The sequence below is a fragment of the Phalacrocorax carbo genome, chromosome 26 (genome assembly GCF_963921805.1).
Source record: "Phalacrocorax carbo chromosome 26, bPhaCar2.1, whole genome shotgun sequence".
Classification (NCBI taxonomy): Eukaryota; Metazoa; Chordata; class Aves; order Suliformes; family Phalacrocoracidae; genus Phalacrocorax; species Phalacrocorax carbo.
In genome coordinates this window covers 1,103,098-1,120,046 of record NC_087538.1, presented here as the reverse complement: position 1 = coordinate 1,120,046, position 16,949 = coordinate 1,103,098, and the positions used below count along the sequence as shown (strand labels likewise).

At 55.6% G+C, this 16,949-nt stretch overlaps 2 protein-coding genes and 1 long non-coding RNA gene across 3 annotated transcripts in view; 2 read left to right on the top strand and 1 right to left on the bottom strand.

Moving 5' to 3' along the window:
• Window positions 1-3,977, top strand: part of LOC135317445 (uncharacterized) — a 194,490-nt gene extending 190,513 nt beyond the window's left edge. The window contains exons 2-6 of the mRNA XM_064473735.1: window positions 464-535; window positions 896-997; window positions 2,048-2,155; window positions 2,793-2,937; window positions 3,575-3,977. Coding sequence (XP_064329805.1) covers window positions 466-535; window positions 896-997; window positions 2,048-2,155; window positions 2,793-2,937; window positions 3,575-3,977 — 828 coding nt within the window. The 5' untranslated portion in view covers window positions 464-465. The remainder of the gene's footprint in view (window positions 1-463; window positions 536-895; window positions 998-2,047; window positions 2,156-2,792; window positions 2,938-3,574) is intronic.
• Window positions 1-16,949, top strand: part of LOC135317692 (uncharacterized) — a 177,500-nt gene that overhangs the window by 68,301 nt on the left and 92,250 nt on the right. The gene's annotated exons all lie outside the window — the stretch shown is intronic.
• Window positions 1-16,949, bottom strand: part of LOC135317688 (uncharacterized) — a 123,494-nt gene that overhangs the window by 30,048 nt on the left and 76,497 nt on the right. The window lies entirely within an intron of this gene.

Below are 16,949 nucleotides of genomic sequence, written 5' to 3'. Positions count from 1 at the left end.
CACGGGGTGAGAAGCTGCTGCTGGAGCTGGCCCTGTGCCGCCCTGCCCCAGGGCAGCCTTCCCCCAGCCTGCACGCTGGGGCCGGAGTGGCTCTGCAGAGGCCAGGCAATAGCCCATGGGAGCGCTTCTCCTCCAGGCTGGTGACAGTCGTGCCGGGAGCCGTGGCTCTGCCGCTCCTGGCTGGGTCCTGGCTTTCAGCTTCAGGCACCTCTGTCCTTGGGAGATGCCCACTTGGGAAGGTGGGAGCATTCCTGCTCTAGCCCTGCAGTGCTCTCCTTGGGTGAACCCAGGTCCCCATGGGACACAGAGCCCCAGCCCACAGCCCGGGGCACGATGCTCTTGAGGGGAAGGGAGGGACGAGTGCCATGGAGCAAGCCTGCGTTTGAACTGCATTCACTGCTGTTCAGAACTGAAGGAGTGCCTTAAAATAGTTCATGGGAGCTTCTCTGTCCTGTGTTTACAGACATGGCTGGAGGCGATGGATATCCAGCTTCCCGTCTGGGTTCCTGGGCTGACACGCTGGGATATCGCATGGGTACGTCATGGCTTTTGACTTCCTTGGAGAGCTGCCAGCTCAGAGCCCAGATGTGAGCGAGACATCTCTTGCAGGCGTGACAATATAGGCCGTGTGTGCCACGTGGTTACACGATCCCCTCATACGTTCTCCTCTTCAGTTCTGACAGTGAATATCCCAATGTGTGATGGGAACTTCTTGTGGGGGTTTGGTTGCAGGTGTGGGTACAGGGAGGGCGTTTCCAGCTTCTGGGCTGCATCCCGCGCTGGAGCTCCCCTGGCATCGCAGGGGTGAGTAGTCAGTCTTGACTGGCTGCACAGACTAAGCACTCTGTTTCAGTATTTTATCAGAGAGAAGTTTAACATGCTACTTTCTGTTAAGGTCCCCAAAGAGCAAAGTATGAAGCTGAAAGAGGCAAGTCTTCCCAGCGGTCATCAGAAGTCCTGAAGGAAATCCTGAAGGACCTGGACAAGGCAGCGCTTGGTGGGTATATATCACTCTTAAGCAGAAGACTTGGGAAGCTGAGGGTTTGATGCCTGTCTGGCCCGGCCGTAGCTACGCAGCAGGAAGGGATTGATCAGAGCCTCACTGCGGTGACTCTCAGTTTCACGCCTTGCAGGCGCTGGTGAGCCACAGAGTGGCCCAGAGCCTCTGCTGCCAGTTGTGGTTCAAGCTGAGCCCCAGGGAGAGCTGCTGCCCCAGTTACACCCCTAGCGGTCAGAGCTGGACTGGGCAGAGGTTGGTATCCAGCTGTCAGGGATGGGCAGCGCTCACGCCTTGAATGCGTGAGGGACTTGCCGAGGAGCTGATTCCTGACAAGCCGCGAGAGGGCCGGCACCCTGCCAGTCACCGGAGGGGAGAGTGCCCTTGGCCGGCAGAGAGGGTGCGCAGGCAGCTTGGGGTGGCTGAGACCGGCAGGCTTTGCCTGCGCTGCAGGCAGCCCCTGGCCAGGATGGGAGCAGCCCCAGCTTCACAGCCGGTCCAGCCCCGCTGTTCTCCTTGATGGCCGAGGACTCTGAGTGACCCCCTGGAGTCAGGGACAGGTGGGAGCTGGGCGGGCAGCTTGAGGCGGGACGCCCACCTTGAAGGCAGCTAAAATGAGGGGCTGTGAATTCAGTCTCGCATGGTTTGGCTGTCTGTTTCCAGTTGTGTTTTAGATACCTTGGCTGTGGTTTTCCTCGTGTCTTGGGGGACTGTGGGCTCTTCACCGCCACCCGTGAAAGTGCCCAGAACATGGTTGCAAGAGCTTGCGGTTCAGCCCACCACGTGTGCCTGATAGCCTTACCGTGCGATGGAGTTGGCACGGTGGGACGTGCTTCTCAGAAGGGCTCTTTCCATGGCTGAACCTGCTACGGCACCTTCCTGCCCTCTCTGAAGGGAGTCATGTACCGTCGTCCTGCCGTTTGCCCGAAATGCACTCAGTGGAATGTGAACAAGATCGCATGCAATCCCCTAGCCTTTCAGCAGGTTGGGATTTGCTGTCTGTTTACATCTAATTATGCCTAATTAAACTGACCCGCTTTCTTTCTAAAGAGATGGACCGTGAGACTGCGGAGAATGAGGCGCTTCAGGAAGGAGGCAGTCACGCGGTGCCAGTCTCTGATGACAGAAGAGGGGCAATTCAGTCAGTGGAGGTGCCAGGTAATTGCTGTCCTTTGGTCATCCAGGGCCACAGGTCAAAATCTCTGCGTGTCTGCAGGCTCTTCCCCGAGTTCTCGCTACTGCACACCATGTCAGCAGCCAAACTCTTAGTAGAGAGCAAGTGTTCTAAAGAAGGCAGGAGCGGCTCTGAGAGGGTGACTCCCATCTCTGGGGTGTGAAGGTTATTGCCGTCAGCGTGCCAGAGACACACTCGCTCCTAACCCTCTGCTGATGGCCTCGTGAGTGTTCCCAAAGGGTCAGAGCGAGCCCCCAGGCAGCAGCTCTAGCAAGCCTTGCAAAGCGGAGGTGGGTGAGCACAAAGGAAAGTGTGTGCAGACGTGAAGGATCACCAAGAAGGGGGAGCAAACCCGTGACACTGGGAAAACTGGATTATGGCCATGCCAGAGCGTAAGCAAAGCTGCGAGGAGAAAGAGAGGCTCCAGAGTGTGTTGATTTGCAACGACCTTGGGAGCTTCCTTTGCTTCTCCTGAAGCCAAGGAAATGTCGCAGCCCCAGGATGTTCCGTGGCTCAGAGATGCTACCAAAGCGAGAATGAGCATCTCCTGGCAATGTCAGGCCTCCTGCGAGATGAGCAGTAGTGTGCAGGACACACTAACACACAGAATCATTCCTCCAGGCGTGGATGGCACGAGAAACAGAAATGCTATGGATCCAAAAGCTTTCCAGAAGTACTGCATAGAAGGCGCCGTGGCGGTCGTGGGCTCCATATTGCTTGGGATGGTTTTCTGTTGTGTGATCCGCCTGTGGAGGAAGAGAAGGCGGTGAGTTGGTGGCGGGGGGCAGGTGCAGCCAAACTGCTGCGTTAGATGGCTGCTGTTAGCCACGAAGCATTTTGAGGTAGGGTATTCTGGCGTGCCGAGTTAGTTACTGGCCAAACAGGACTGAGGTTTCTGCTGTGAGATGTTTTAACTGTCCTCTCAACCCATGGGCCCTCTTCTCTGAAACGTGTCCTTACTGTTGCAAGTATTAGTTAAAAGTGACCCTGCCTGGACAAGAGCAGACCCAGCAACAGACGTAGGCAGAGCAAAGTCAGGCAGGAAAACAAAGAGGGATGACGTTGCCGCAGAAAGTGAGAATTGCAGTAGCGACATCTCCCTGCCAGGGAACCCAGCAGCAGAAATCACCCTGTGAGGTGATGCTGTAATCTCCAGATGTTCACCTTGGCCAGGGTATCCCAGCAAGCCAGGCTGTGGTGAGCAACCTTCCCAGCTCTCAGCTCATGGGAGCAGAGCCCCAGCCGAGGGGCGCGGGGTGCCCCGTTTTCTGCACAGAGCTCTCTGTGCCCACAGCTCCCACGTGCAGCCGGGTGCCCACATGCCATGGGGCGCGCAGCTCTGCCCCGCCACCCACCCAGCACCGCAGCCGTGGCGGGGCCTCAGCAGCCTCCTCTCTCCGCAGGCGCCTCGCCGCAGCTTCGAGAGCCCGGCCCGACACCAGCAGCTGCCCCTCACACCCGGACACCTGGACTGCCCACCCCAGCACCTCCAAGAGCTGGACCCAACACCAGCAGCCGTCACATGTGCCTGGAAAAGCGGCCCACCAGCCACGGAGCACCGGCGGGGAACCAGCCTCCACCAGCCCGGACGGCCGCCCGGCCCGCCCGCCTCCGCCCCGGCCCAAATGGCTGTCCAACTCAGCCAGCCAGGTGTTGCGGGACCGGCCCAGCACCCTCCGGGCCCCGGAGAAACGGCAACCACCCCCTCGCCCCCCAAGCCCATTTCTCCAGCCCTCCTGCAAGGGCCTGGGGCAGTCCCGCCAGGATATGGATTTGGGGAGCAACGGGGAATGCGAGGGCCTATAGGGGAGTGACAACAAATACGATTTCCTTGGATGACAAGGTCACGGACCTAGTTGGCCAAGAGAAGCCAGCTGATGTGATCTTTCTGGATTTCAGTAGAGCTTTTGATACTGTCCCTCACAGTCTCCTCCTGGGCAAAATGTCCAGCACACAGCTGGATAAACGCGTAATGCGGTGGGTGAGCAATTGGCTGGGGGGTCGGGCTCAAAGGGTTCTCGTCAGTGGGGTTACATGGGGCTGGTGGCCAGTCACTAGCGGGGTTCCACAGGGATCCATCTTGGGGCCGGTACTCTTTAATCTCTTTGTAAATGACTTGGATGCAGGACTTGAAGGAACGCTAATTAAGTTTGCTGACGACAAACTTGGGAGGAGCTGTTGACACTCCCGAGGGCAGAGAGGCCCTTCAGAGGGATCTGGACAGACTGGAGAGCTGGGCAACCACCAACCATATGAAGTTCAACAAGGCCAAGTGCTGGGTTTTGCACCTGGGGCATGGCAAGCCTGATGTACAGACAGCCTGGGGAATGAGAGGCCGGAGAGCAGCTCTGTGGGGAGGGACCCGGGGGTTCTGTCATGAGGCAGTCATGGCGCCAAGCCTGGCGATGTTCAAGAAGCACTTGGCCAACCCCCTCAGAGACGTGGTGTGAATTTGGGGTTGTCCTGTGCAGGGACAGGATGATCCCGGACTTGATGATCCTTGTGGGTCCCTTCCAACTCAGAACATTCTGTGTTTCTATGATTCTGTAACACACTCCTGAGCAACAGCTTCAGGGGTCAAGCGTAAATTTCAGCAGAATGGCACAGCAATAAATAGAGGTCAGTAGCACAATTGTCCGCGTTGTAACAGCAGCAAAACCAGGGATTCAGCAGTTTGGGGCCAAACTTCCTATCGGGGCAAGCAGGGATGTGGATGCCCACGGTGTCAATAAACGACAGAGCGGCAGAAAGCTGCTATCAAGCCGTAACGGAGACAGCGTCTGTTCTGGTTCGGGCTGGGATGGAGTTAATTTTCTTCCTCGCAGCCCATACGGTGCCGAGTTTTGGATTTGTAACCAAAGCGGTGTTTCAGCCATTGCTGAACCTGCTTCCATGGCACGGAGGCCTACTCTGTTCACCCGCCGCCCTGCCACGGCCTGGCCTCCCCCCACCAGGCTTGGGGCGGCTGCACCCCGCTGGGGCCGGCAGTGCCGCAAGGTTTCGGGGGTGCTGCCTGGTGTGGGGAAAGGTGCCCGGTTTGGGGCTGTTTCTGCATTTGGCGGTTCCTTGTGGGCTTGGGGGACTCTTGGCAGGTTTAAGGTGTGCCCCTGGGTCTGGGGGTGTTTGTGGGTTTGGAGGTCGCCGACAGGTTTTGGGGGGTGTGCCTGGGTCTGCTGGTTGCTGCCAATTTTGGGGGAAACTTGAGGATTTGGGGGCGTTGCTGTGTCAGGTGCCTGCTGCTAGGTCTGGTGGGTGCAGCCAGGTGTGGGGCGCCTCTGGATTTAGGGTTTGTTCCCGGACTGGGGCAATGCTACCAGGTGTAAGGGTTCTTTTGGGTTTGGCGGCTGCCGCTGGGCTGACAGCAGCCTCTGTTCCGGTGGACACAAGCCCTGTCCCTGCAGCAGCGCCAGCAGTGCGTCTCGTAAGGCGCTGGGCACTGCTGTGGTCACGCTGCGCTCTCTGGCTGGTTGTTTCGGCTACACGGCCGCACGGCTGGCCTCCCTTGAGAGGCGCTGGGGTGCCACCCTCAGGTGGATTTCACTTGCTGTGTTTGAGGGGAAACTGTGTCCCTCATGCTCAGAGTGCTTTAGGATAGCACACACCATGCCGGCTGCTCCGCCCTGGTAGTAACCAGTGTGTTTCTGTTGGTGGTTTCGTTGCGCCGTTCCTTCTTCTAAATCTCTGATGCGGATCGCTCGGGGCCATTGGTGGAGGCTGATTTTTGCACCGTGCCTGCTGTGTCGCTTGTCAGTGGTGCAGGAGGGGAGCCGGGCAGCGCTGCCCCACTGCTGCCCCACTGCTGCCCCACTGCTGCTTGCTGGGGTAGCCGTGGAGGAAAGGGGCTTGAGGAAGTCCCTTCCTAAGTCCAGCGGAAGCTCAAGAGGTTTTCTGCCAGTGGAGTTCCTGCTCTGGATGAGGTTGCTGCCAAGCACTGACTTTGTGCAGCCTGTGCTCCTGTTGACTTGCTGCTCTGTGTCACAACGGGGTTTGTCCGGCAACCGTCTGGTGAACAAGGCTTCCGTGGTGCTTCGCTGTGTGGATATTCCAAACCAGGAGAGGGGCGCAAGTTAACATTTTTGAGGTGAGTTGAGCTTTTTAAGTTTTGGAGCTGACCGATCCAGCAGAGTTGTGCTTAGGAAACCACACATCTGGTATTTGAGGGCTTGTTGCACCCAGAAATCAAGCAGGCTGCATCTGTGTGACTCTAGGGATTGTTCTGCACGACGAAAGCTAAAGTGCGGCATACGTCATTAACTCCTGGGCTGTGGGTTAGGCTAGATGAGCCACAGCTACAAGCCTTCCCACCTCAGCATCTTCTCTAGCGTGCTTAGGAGATGAAGCTGTGCCTTGCTGTTGAACTTGGTTTAAACCCAGACTAGACCATGAGTTATTAGTGAAAGCCTGATTGCTGGTAGTTTGACGCTGCAGTTGTAATGTTAATAGGCAGGGAGAGAAGGATGCGGGAAGCAGGTGTGTGACTTCTGTGAACAGCGACAGCACAGGCGTGTGTGACCCTAGGAATCCAGGGCACAGCAAAGCCTTTGCTTCTGATCCAGCCTATTGGTCTCAGAGGAGCTTCCTAAAGGACGAGAACGGCATGCTCATCTCCGCAGGATCCAGCAGTTCCGTGGGCCAGGTAAGCCTTGAGTCAAAGAACCAGCTGTCACTGATACGCAGCTGGAGGCCGGTCAGTTCCTTTATCTCCCGTTACTAACATTCATGTCAGCGTAACGCAAAAGACCGGCATTTATCACTTTCCTGGTGTGAAGCAGTAGCTAGATTTTATCTACACGTCTTGTCATCCTGGAACTGAGTGTTGCTGTCAAGCGTGCTTGCCAGTCTTGATTGCTAATTTAAACTGCTAGCGAGGGCTCTCCTGGCAGAGAGCAGTGCTTGTGTGTGCGTTTGGTGGCTCGCTTATGAAGAGGAGGCTCTTGGTGGTTTGTTAGAGAGAGGTCTTTGGTGGTCATGGTCAGGGAGTGCTGGAGAGCTCCTGGCACGGTTATAACGCCACGCTGCCGGCGTACGGTCAGAGGGGCTCAGGGAAGAGCCCATGAGCGACGATCGGATACGGTGCAAGCAGTTCCTGGGCAGTGATCAAGAAATGGGGCAGTTGCCCAGAACTGCTACTTTTACTCTCTTCCCATCTCCCATCACTGGTTTTTTCTTTCTCTCTTTCCCTGTCTGACTCCGTGCCTGTATTTTCTAACTCCTCCCTGTCTGTCCTACAGCCTGTTGCTATGGTCTCCTTTCCCTACACCTCTCTCCCCCGCTCCCTGGCCTTCTCCTTCCTCTGTCGCCGTGTCCTGGCCGCCTGTTTCCCCTCTGTGCTGCCGCCTGTCCCCTCTCTCCCGCCTGTATCCCCCGCTCGGCCGGCCCTGCTGCTCTCAGGGCCTCCGTCCTGCTCCCGGGCCCCTTCTGCTCCTCCTGCGTCTCCACCCTGCAGGCCGCGGCTGTTGTGCCCTTCTGCGCCTCCTTGCCCTGACCCACAGCCCCTCTGTCTCAGTCTCTCGGGGTCGTTTCCCGCCCTCCCCTCGCCCTGTGTCCCGCTCTGCGTCCCGGCCTCTCCCTTTCTCTCTCCCCGCTGCCTTTTCCCTCTGCCCCTCTCCCCGCTGTCCCCCTGCCCCGCTCCCTGTGCCACGTCTCTGTCCCTGCGCGCTCCCGGTGCCTTGTCGGTCTCTGTGGCGGCGGGTCCCGCAGCCCCGGGGGGGCGGCCGTGGGGCCTGCGGGGGGGCGGCTGGCTCGGGCTGGGGGCGCGGTGCCCGCGCAGGGTCGGGCGGCGGGAAGGCGCGCCCCGGGGCATGCTGGGAGCTGGAGCCCTGGGGCAGGGGCTGCCGGGCGGCCATGTTGCCCCGGCCCCAGCCCCTGCCCCGAGGCCTGTCCCGCAGCCCCAGGCCGCCCCCGGGCCTGTCCTGGCAGCAGCCAGCTGGGCCTGGGCCCCGCTCCGGCCCCCCTGAGCTGTGCCTCGGGGCGGCCTCGTGGGGTGCGAGCTGTGAGGCACCCGTGGGTGCCCTGAGGTGGAAGGCAGTCGGGTGAGCGGGGCTGCAGCACAGGGAGGGAGGGACAGACTGACAGAGAGAGAGAGAGACAGAAGTGCCTGAGCTGTGCCATGTGCCTGGCAGTGCAGAGAGCAGGAACTGCGGAGAGTCCTGGGCCCCGGGGTCATGTCACCCCTCTCCCGCACCCCAGTCCCTCCTGACACCCCCTTCCCTTTCCCTGTGTGGATTTGTGGTGGGATGCTTTACTCAGCTCAATCTCACAGGGTTTTTTTTGCTTTTGATATTACAGAAACCTCCTGGTCCTTCAAGCCAAGGGGCAGATGCTTTAGGGGTAAGCACACCACGAATACCACATTCACCACGGGACTAAGCGCCCTTCTTCACACATCCAGGGATCTAAATCATACCCACGGCACTTGGCAGCCTGAGCTGTGAGCATGCTGGAAAGGGGCACCTGGACACTCAGCTCGGCTGCAGAGAAAGTGTTTTGGTTTTTTTTAACAGGATCACCAGGTAAACAGCCCAAAGAGGGGCAAGCAGTAAACTGATATGCTCTGTAGGTGGCCAAGGAAAAGATGTCAGAGCGTAACAAGGTATTTTATGGCACTTTTGGCATCATAGGTGCCTTCAGACCTGGTTTCAGCCCAGCGTTTGCATAGCGGATGCTGTCAGATTTACTCCTCCCAGCAGCCCCCGCTCCCTGCTTTCACACACCACGAGTGGCTTTGCTGAACCGCAGTCCCATTTGCTGCAAAAACGGGAGGGATGGTGAATTTGTACCAAGCCACCGTCCTCTCTGGCATCCAGCCTGGCATGTGGAGAAGAATCCACTTCATTAACTAACCAGGATTAAAGGAGATGAAACAAGAAACACTGGAACAGCTCCAGCAAACCTCACTATCGAACGGCTTGGAGGGGGCTGAGCCAGCAGGCAATTTCATGCTGCTGCTTTGGTTCTTTCTTTTTTGTTTTTTTTTTTGAAGAGTCAGAAAAAAGAAGTAGTAACAGGAATGCAGAGCCAGACAAACCCCCAGGACATCACAAAAGTTACAAACGTGCAGCACACTAGGAGAAAGAGAAAAGTCTATTCAAACGGGACAGAATGAAAATGAAGCCGCTTTAATTGACCACCTGTGTGTCAGGTCCAGGCAGCTGGGAAACAGTTGCCCAGTGGGGAGGAAATTTCACCTCTGTTTTTATGAGTAATACAAGAACTTGAAACGTTCTTGCTTGTTCTGTTCCATCTAATAAAAATTGCCAGAAGCTAAACTATGAGGAGGACACAGCCACTTTTCCACCTACTCTGAAGCCTCGGGGCTCACGCCCAGGCTCCTGCACTGGATCCTACACACTCCAGTGACCGGCCAGAAAAACCTGCCCAGCAGGCCATGCCCTAACCTCAGCTGAAATTAAGGTTAGGCTAATGCTGTCAGTCACAGCTCTGTGCACCAACTGACAGATCCCCGTCAGAAATGGCTTGGGCAAAGGCCGGTGCCCTCTGTGCCTCCCCAGCTGCACTCGCACCCTCTGCTGGCCCCTCCAGGGACATTCAGATCTTCACACACTGCGCCCAGTCAACGCTCTTTTGCAACTTCTCTGTAGTTTTATTCACCTCTTCCCTGATCAGTCCAGCCAGGGCCTCTCCGGCCGAGGGAGCACCGAGCTGCTCTTGAGCACAAGGCATCGCATTGAGCAGTCCCTTCATCCAACTGTTGGATCAAATCAGAGGTGTTCATCGTGGGGCTCCACGAGCCGGCTGTCCTCAGAGCTCCGCGCCTATCACATGGTCCTGTCAGGTTATTCCAGCACGGGCCAGCATCTCTTGTGACGGAATGTCACTCTTTTTGCTGCCTTAGTCTCGGTGGCAGCTGTCTGAGCACTGCGTGGGTGGGCTCCTCGAGCAGGTTGGCCTCAGAGTTCGATGCCGATAACACGGCTGTTACAGGTGTTATGAAGGTCAAGGCTTCCGGACAACGGGAGGGCTTGGCTTTCACCAGCTTTGTCACTGTGATTTCAGCGAGGATTTTCTCTGCTATTCCTCCACCTCCTGTTGCTGCTTCTTCTCTGCAGCTCTGAGGTTTGGCTGCCTGCGCTTGGCTCTGCTGTGACGCTTGGCCTTTGGGCACAGGTTTGCCCTGGCGCTGACCAGCCACGGGCTGCTTTTTGGCAGAGGAATTCTTTGGAATCACCAGCTGCTGCCTGGAAGGACACAACTGGAGAGGTCTACCTGAGGACGCGATGGGTTTGGGGCCCCCCGTGAGCCATGTGCCCCTTCGTGCGGCCACTGGCAGCCCACCCGAGGAAACCCCGAGCCAGGACATTGAGCTGACAGCCGGCTGTCCCATGCACAGCTCAGGAGATCACGCTGGGGCTCTCCTGAAGGGCTGGGGAAAATCCAGCCCTGTGAAATGGGAGGGCTTTCAGCAGCCCCATCCTGCCCTTCCAGGCATTGCCTTCACCGTGGTTGGGCAGCAATGAACAGTGAGTGTTTGGGGCTGGGGAATGGGCTCTTGCTGGGTCAGAAAGTCATGGAATCATAAAATCATAGAATATTTGGGTCGGAAGGGACTTTTAAAGGTCATCTAGTCCAACCCCCGTGCCCTGAGCAAGGCCATCTTCAACCAGACCTTGTTGTTCAGAGCCCCATCCAAGCTGGCCATGAGTGTTTCCAGGGATGGGGCATCAACCACCTCTCTGGGCTAAACGTCCCTGTGCAGATGCCAACCCTGAGCCTCCAGCCTCACCTGACCCGAGACCTTCTCCTCTTCTTCTCCTTCATCTCCATCATCTTGCAGAAGGGTGGTATTTCACTATTAGTCACGTTTGGACCGGCAGGAACGAGAGAACCAGAAGATTTCCCTGGACCCAGGAAGGAGGGACCTCGTCAGAAGAGTGTCATTGTGATGCTGCCAGCCCTGCTAATGCCCAGGGGTGTTAGACCTCTTCCCAAAACGTCTGAGAGGGCTGTTGTGCTCCCCTTGCAGCCGCTGCCACAGCCTTGCAGCCTCCCCAGCACGGGCACTTGCCCTGGTTCCCAATTTCCAATGTGGTTTTGCAACTGTGTTATCAGCACCAGGGTTGGGAATGAGGAAGGAAGTGGCGGGGACTCTTCTGGAGAGTCGTTTCTGAGGGGGGAGGAGATGCCATTGGATCCACTGTACCCTTGGGTGCATCCCACCCCAGGGCTCTGTTTTGGAGAAGCTGATGAGTCATTGGGACAAACGGCTTTGGCGCAAGCCAGCGCCTTTTGGCACTCAGCACCGATGATTTCCCCATCGGTGACTGAAGTTGGTTGCTCGTCCCATGGAAAGGAGCCAGGAGCTGCTTTACCTTCCTGCTCAAGAGGTGGCAAGTCCTTTCTTCTCAGCTGCTTGTCTTTCCCAGGGACTTCTCTCAAGGTCTTGAGGAGCCTCCTGGGCGGTGGTTTGGGCACAAATTCCATTTCAAACCTGGAAACAAGGAGAAAATGCTGACATGACCCAAAGCACCAGCAGCCCTTGCCGCTCACCACCATCACCAGCTCACAGGCAGATTTTGGCATTGCCATAAAGACCATAAAGACCATTGTTTTCCCGAGTCTACTGTGGTTTTCCCAAGTCTACCATGGTTTTCCCATCTACCATGCCCCATTCCCAAGGACAGTCCTGGGAAATGGTGGGAGTCACCCGGCAAAGTCCAGGCCTCTGTGGGACAAAGCATGGCCTAAATTCCTCTGTCTTTCCCATCAGATTTGCCTTCTGGGAGTGACTATGACCTGGGGACATCAACGAGAGTCGCTGCCTGGTGTCCCCATGGGTGGTGGACATCGTGCCACCACCCACATGTGGGCATCACATGGGTAGTGTCACAAGGAGCAAATGCTGCTGTGAGCATCTGCATCAGACAGTGGCTACAGCCACCAACGTACTCACTTGGGAAAGATGATGACGTGGTCAGAGACACTCAGTGAGGCCACAGGGACCTCCCGGGACACCACCATATCCAGCAGCCAAGGGACCTGCAATGGAGAAGCCCAAAGGTGGCAGGATGTCCCCAGCATGGCCATAGCACCCGATATCGGCGGAGCCCAAAGGTGGCAGGACGTCCCCAGCGTGGCCAAGGCACTTGATGTCAGAGGAGCCGAGGCAGTGAGAGCTGGTCAGGCCACATCTCTCACCCGAGTGGATGACCACATCCTTATGGGCCACAGCAAGGAGTGCTGGGACACTGCCGTGGGACCACCCGTGCCACGGAGACACCGAAACACTCACCTTGAAAACAGCTTTTTCCAGGTTCTCCTTCCCAGACAGCTTCTCCAAGAAGTTGTGATAGAACTTCATTTGCACCTTTGTGCCTTCGATGAGGAGCACCCCGATGTCCTTCAGGACGAGGGCAACAGTCTCCCCCTTCCCCAGGCAGTGTGAGAGGAGGGATGTGGTGCCTTGGATGCAGCCCTCCACTTTCTGCCGGGACACAGAGGCGGCTGTGGCCACCTTGGCATATTTGAAGGGCTCCAGCACTTTATTGCCTGGAAAACCACACGAGAGAGACGTTCACCCCGTGGCCCTTCCCCAAGCATTTCCAAAGGGCTGCTTATTGCAGTCATTGCATTGCCCCAGAAGATAAAAACCCAACCATTTTTGAGGTGCTCTGCAGAGGGGGAGTTGCTTTAGAGAAGCATCTCAGAGCAGGGGAGGGGTGCAACGGCCGTGCAGCCAGCTAGGGTTTAACCCGACGTCTCACCAGGCAGGTAGGCCTTGTTGTCCATTAGGCTGTGGGCAACCACGAGATTCCTGGCCAGGTGAAACACGGGCCACTGGAGAGTTACAGCCTTGTCTCCGACCTGGATCTGCTTGGGGACGGTGTCAAAGGAGCCGAGGGTGGGAATTCGGAGCCCCTGCATCAGAAGAGAAGGCTGGAGGTGGCCCTGACCACGGCGGGTGCTTTGGGGTGGATCCTGCCCGCTCCTGCTGTGTGGAGGCATGAGCCGAGGCAGTGAAGAGAGCTTTGGGGAGGAGCTGCTGAGTCCTTCCCCCTCCAAAAAACGCCATGGTGGAATCATGGTAGAGCATCCCAAGGGCATCTGGGGTGTCTCCAGCAGCCGGGCTCAGCCGTGCTGTACAATACCACCCACCAGAGGTGACACCACCCTTGCACGAGCCCTCTTTGGCCATCAGTGGGGACTTTTGGGGTGAATTTCCTGCTTTCCGAGCAGGGGAATAGTGCCAGCAGCCGTGGGGCCTCCCCACCCGTCTGGGTAGACAAGGATGATGTGGGTCTTGAACTACCTTGTGCAGCAGGAGCCACTCCTGAACGTGGTCGGCCACTGCGTCCCAGACGGCGGCTTGCTCTGGAAAGCAAAGGAAAACCAGGTCACGCTCCCCATCTGCCAGCTCTCAGCCCCCCAGCACCCCGAGCCCTCGTGCCGGGCGGATGCGAAGCGGCCTCACCCTCCACAGCCAGAGACAACCCCGGGGTGGCTGCAGTGCTGAGTCTCGCTCACGCGAGGCCGTGACTGCTGGTTGCCACCACGTTCCTGCCGTGGCTATGGCCGCTGGTACCTTTGGCGGTGATGCTGGGCATCATGAAGGGGTGCTCCGTCCCGTCCCAGAAGCCCTTCTGGGCCCAGCTCTTGCTCTGGGGCTGCTCCTCAGCAGTGATGCTCGTTGGGGAGCTCATCCCTGCGTCAGATACTCCTCTGGGGTGCAGGACCCACTGCCCCGTGGCCTCTTTTATTACCTGAGTGGCCATGTTACAGCCACAGCGTGAGGCCACAGCGACACGGCCGCGATGGCACTGCCCACTGTGACACGGCAGTGACCCACTGCCCGCCAGGACGGGGCGACACCGGCTCCGTCCCCGCGCCCGGCGTGCTGCTGACGGGCCCCTGTGAGCCGCAGCCCTGGCGGGTGGCACAGGCGGAGAAACGCCTGCGTGCGTGGAGCAGCCATGGGACGTGCTCGGCTGCCCCACGCTGCCCAAAACCCTCTCTTGCATCCCAGTCACCCCAACATCGGTGGGGTGGGAGGGCATCGGAGGGGTGAAGGCAGGGAAACCTGCAGGTTGAGATAAGAATGGCTTAATAACGATAGTAATAACTGTAACAACAATAATAATAGTAAGTATAATAATAACAATAATAACTGTAATAATAATTGTAATAACAACTACAATAATAATGAGTCTGGTTTAATATCTTTATCAATGATCTGGGTGAGGGGATTGAGTGCACCCTCAGTAACTTTGCAGAAAACACTAATTTGTGTGTGAGTGTTGATCTGCTCGAGGGCAGGAAGGCTCTGCAGGGGGACCTGCACAGGCTGCATCCATGGGCCAAGGCCAAGTGTATGAGGTTTAACAAGGCCCAGGGCCGGGTCCTGCCCTGGGGTCACACCAACCCCAGGCAGCGCCCCAGGTCCGGGGCAGAGGGGCTGGGAAGTGCCCGGCGGAGAAGGCCCTGGGGGTGCTGGCTGACAGCCGGCTGGGCATGAGCCAGCAGTGCCCGGGTGGCCAAGGAGGCCACCAGCCCCCGGGCTTGTGTCAGCACTGGTGTGGCCAGCAGGGGCCGGGCAGGGATGGGGCCCCTGTGCTCGGCCCTGGGGAGGCCCCACCTCGAGTGCTGGGCTCAGGTTTGGGCCCCTCGGGACAAGAAGGGCCTTGAGGGGCTGGAGCGTGTCCAGAGAAGGGCAGCGGGGCTGGGGCAGGGTCTGGAGCACAAGTGTGCTGGGGGGCGGCTGAGGGGGCTGGGGGGGGTTTAGCCTGGAGAAGAGGAGGCTGAGGGGAGACTTTATTGCTCTCTAAAACTACCTGAAAGGAGGCTGTAGTGAGGTGGGGGTTGGTCTCTTCTCCCAGGTCACTAGCGATAGAACGAGAGGAAAGGGCTTCAAGCTGCGTCAGGGGAGGTTTCGATGGGATATTGGGAAAAATGTCTTCCCTGCAAGAGTGGTCAGGCCTTGGAAGAGGCTGCCTAGAGATGTGGGGGAGTCGCTGTCACTGGGGGTGTTTAACAAACATGTAGACGTGGCATTTCAGGGCATGGTTGAGGAGACCTGGTGGTGTTGGGCTGACGGCTGGAGTTGATGATCCTAGAGGTCTTTTCCAAACTTAGTGATTCAATGCTTTCATGACTCGATGCTTCTATATTATAGGCATTGTCCACAACTCAATTTATCTCTGTTTCCAGTCTTCCCCCAGCCATAGCGGTACATTTACAGGAGGTCAAAGGAAGGAAACAAAAAAAAAGATTAAAAAAGATCCCCCGTGGTGTTAAGGTGCTGCCATATTTATGGATTTTCTCAGGACTGCTAATATTTACACAAAACAGGAGATAATTCCAAGTACAGTGTGCTATTTAATTAATACGCAGTTTATTTGCCAGGCCACTAATTAAATATCTCACCTAAAAAGTCAAAAAATTAAATTCAATTTCAATCACACCTGTAAAATGGGGTGCGAGCTGGGCTTTGCTGAGCGAGGCTGTAACCGCCCGGGGTGTGGAGGTTGGCGTGTTCCAAAGGAGATGGTAAATTCCTGAATTGTTCCCTAAATCCGATATACTCACCCAATTATTGAAATAAAAAATAAGAAAATCAGAAAGAACCCCACGAAAGCTGCTCTCCTTGTTGACTGACCCTTTTTAAGCTATTTTTTTAGACTGGAAGTTTATAAATACATAGATAAATGCTAACGACGTCACCGAAATCCTTTTTTAATGCAGAACTACATATTTTCAAGATAAAACCTGAAATCCTGCAGATATAAATAAACTGCACCTGAAAAATGGAGTGAGTTTTGAAGCCTGAGGCCGTAAAAATTGTTTAAATCTTCCGATTTCCTCCACTCCATCATTCTTAGAAAAGAAATCTTGTATATTGTTGAAGGGTTCAAATAAAAGCAAATGTGGAAGCACTTCAGGACACAGACAGTATTCCGATTAGGGATATTATTCCACCTTTTTACTGGTCGTGTTGAACAAGAGTCTCTTAAAATAAACTGATTAAATTAAGAAAAAAATAGCCAAGATGTAATTTTAAAATTTTTAAAATTTTAAAATTATTTTTATCTTTATTTTTTTAATTCCTACGGGGCAGGTTTTGGTAAAAGAGAGGTGGGGGATTCAGCCCCCACCCCAGCACACTGCACTCCTGGTGAATATTGGGAAAAATAGATGTAATATTGTTCTTTCCACCACTTACTGCGTGGTAATCGTACCAGCGGGCGTTCGGTATTTATATCCCATGTATTCGGTATTTATATTCCATAAGAATGTGAATGAAGTAGGTTTTTTTTTTTTTAAGTTGCATTGTCTTGGTGGGTGGTCACATCCCTTCACGTATTTATGTGTTCATTTATTTTATTTGAATGAAAAGAACATTTTAGGGTTGCTGGAATTGGATTTCAGGAGTTCGGGAAATGCTGCAATTTGATTACAGAAATTTTGGAACGACTGAAATTTAGGAAATGTTGAAATTTTATTTCAGAAATTTAGAAAAGGCTGAAATTGGGTTTCAGAAATTTTGGAAATGCTGTCAATGGATTTCAGAAATTTAGACCATTCTGAAACTGGATTTCAGAAATTTAGGAAAGGCTGAAATTCCTGATGCTCCTGGGCAGGGGGAGGGAAGTCTCTCTCTGACCACAAAATGACATTTAAACACCTCAGGAAGCAACGGAATATTCTGGTTGGTAGAAAAGCCCTGCCAAAAGAGTGAGTATTTCAAGCTGTTCCTCAAATTTGGCCCAAGAATTTTACATATAAGGAATGACCAGGGGAGGCACAAGGACAATTTTGGAAATTTTA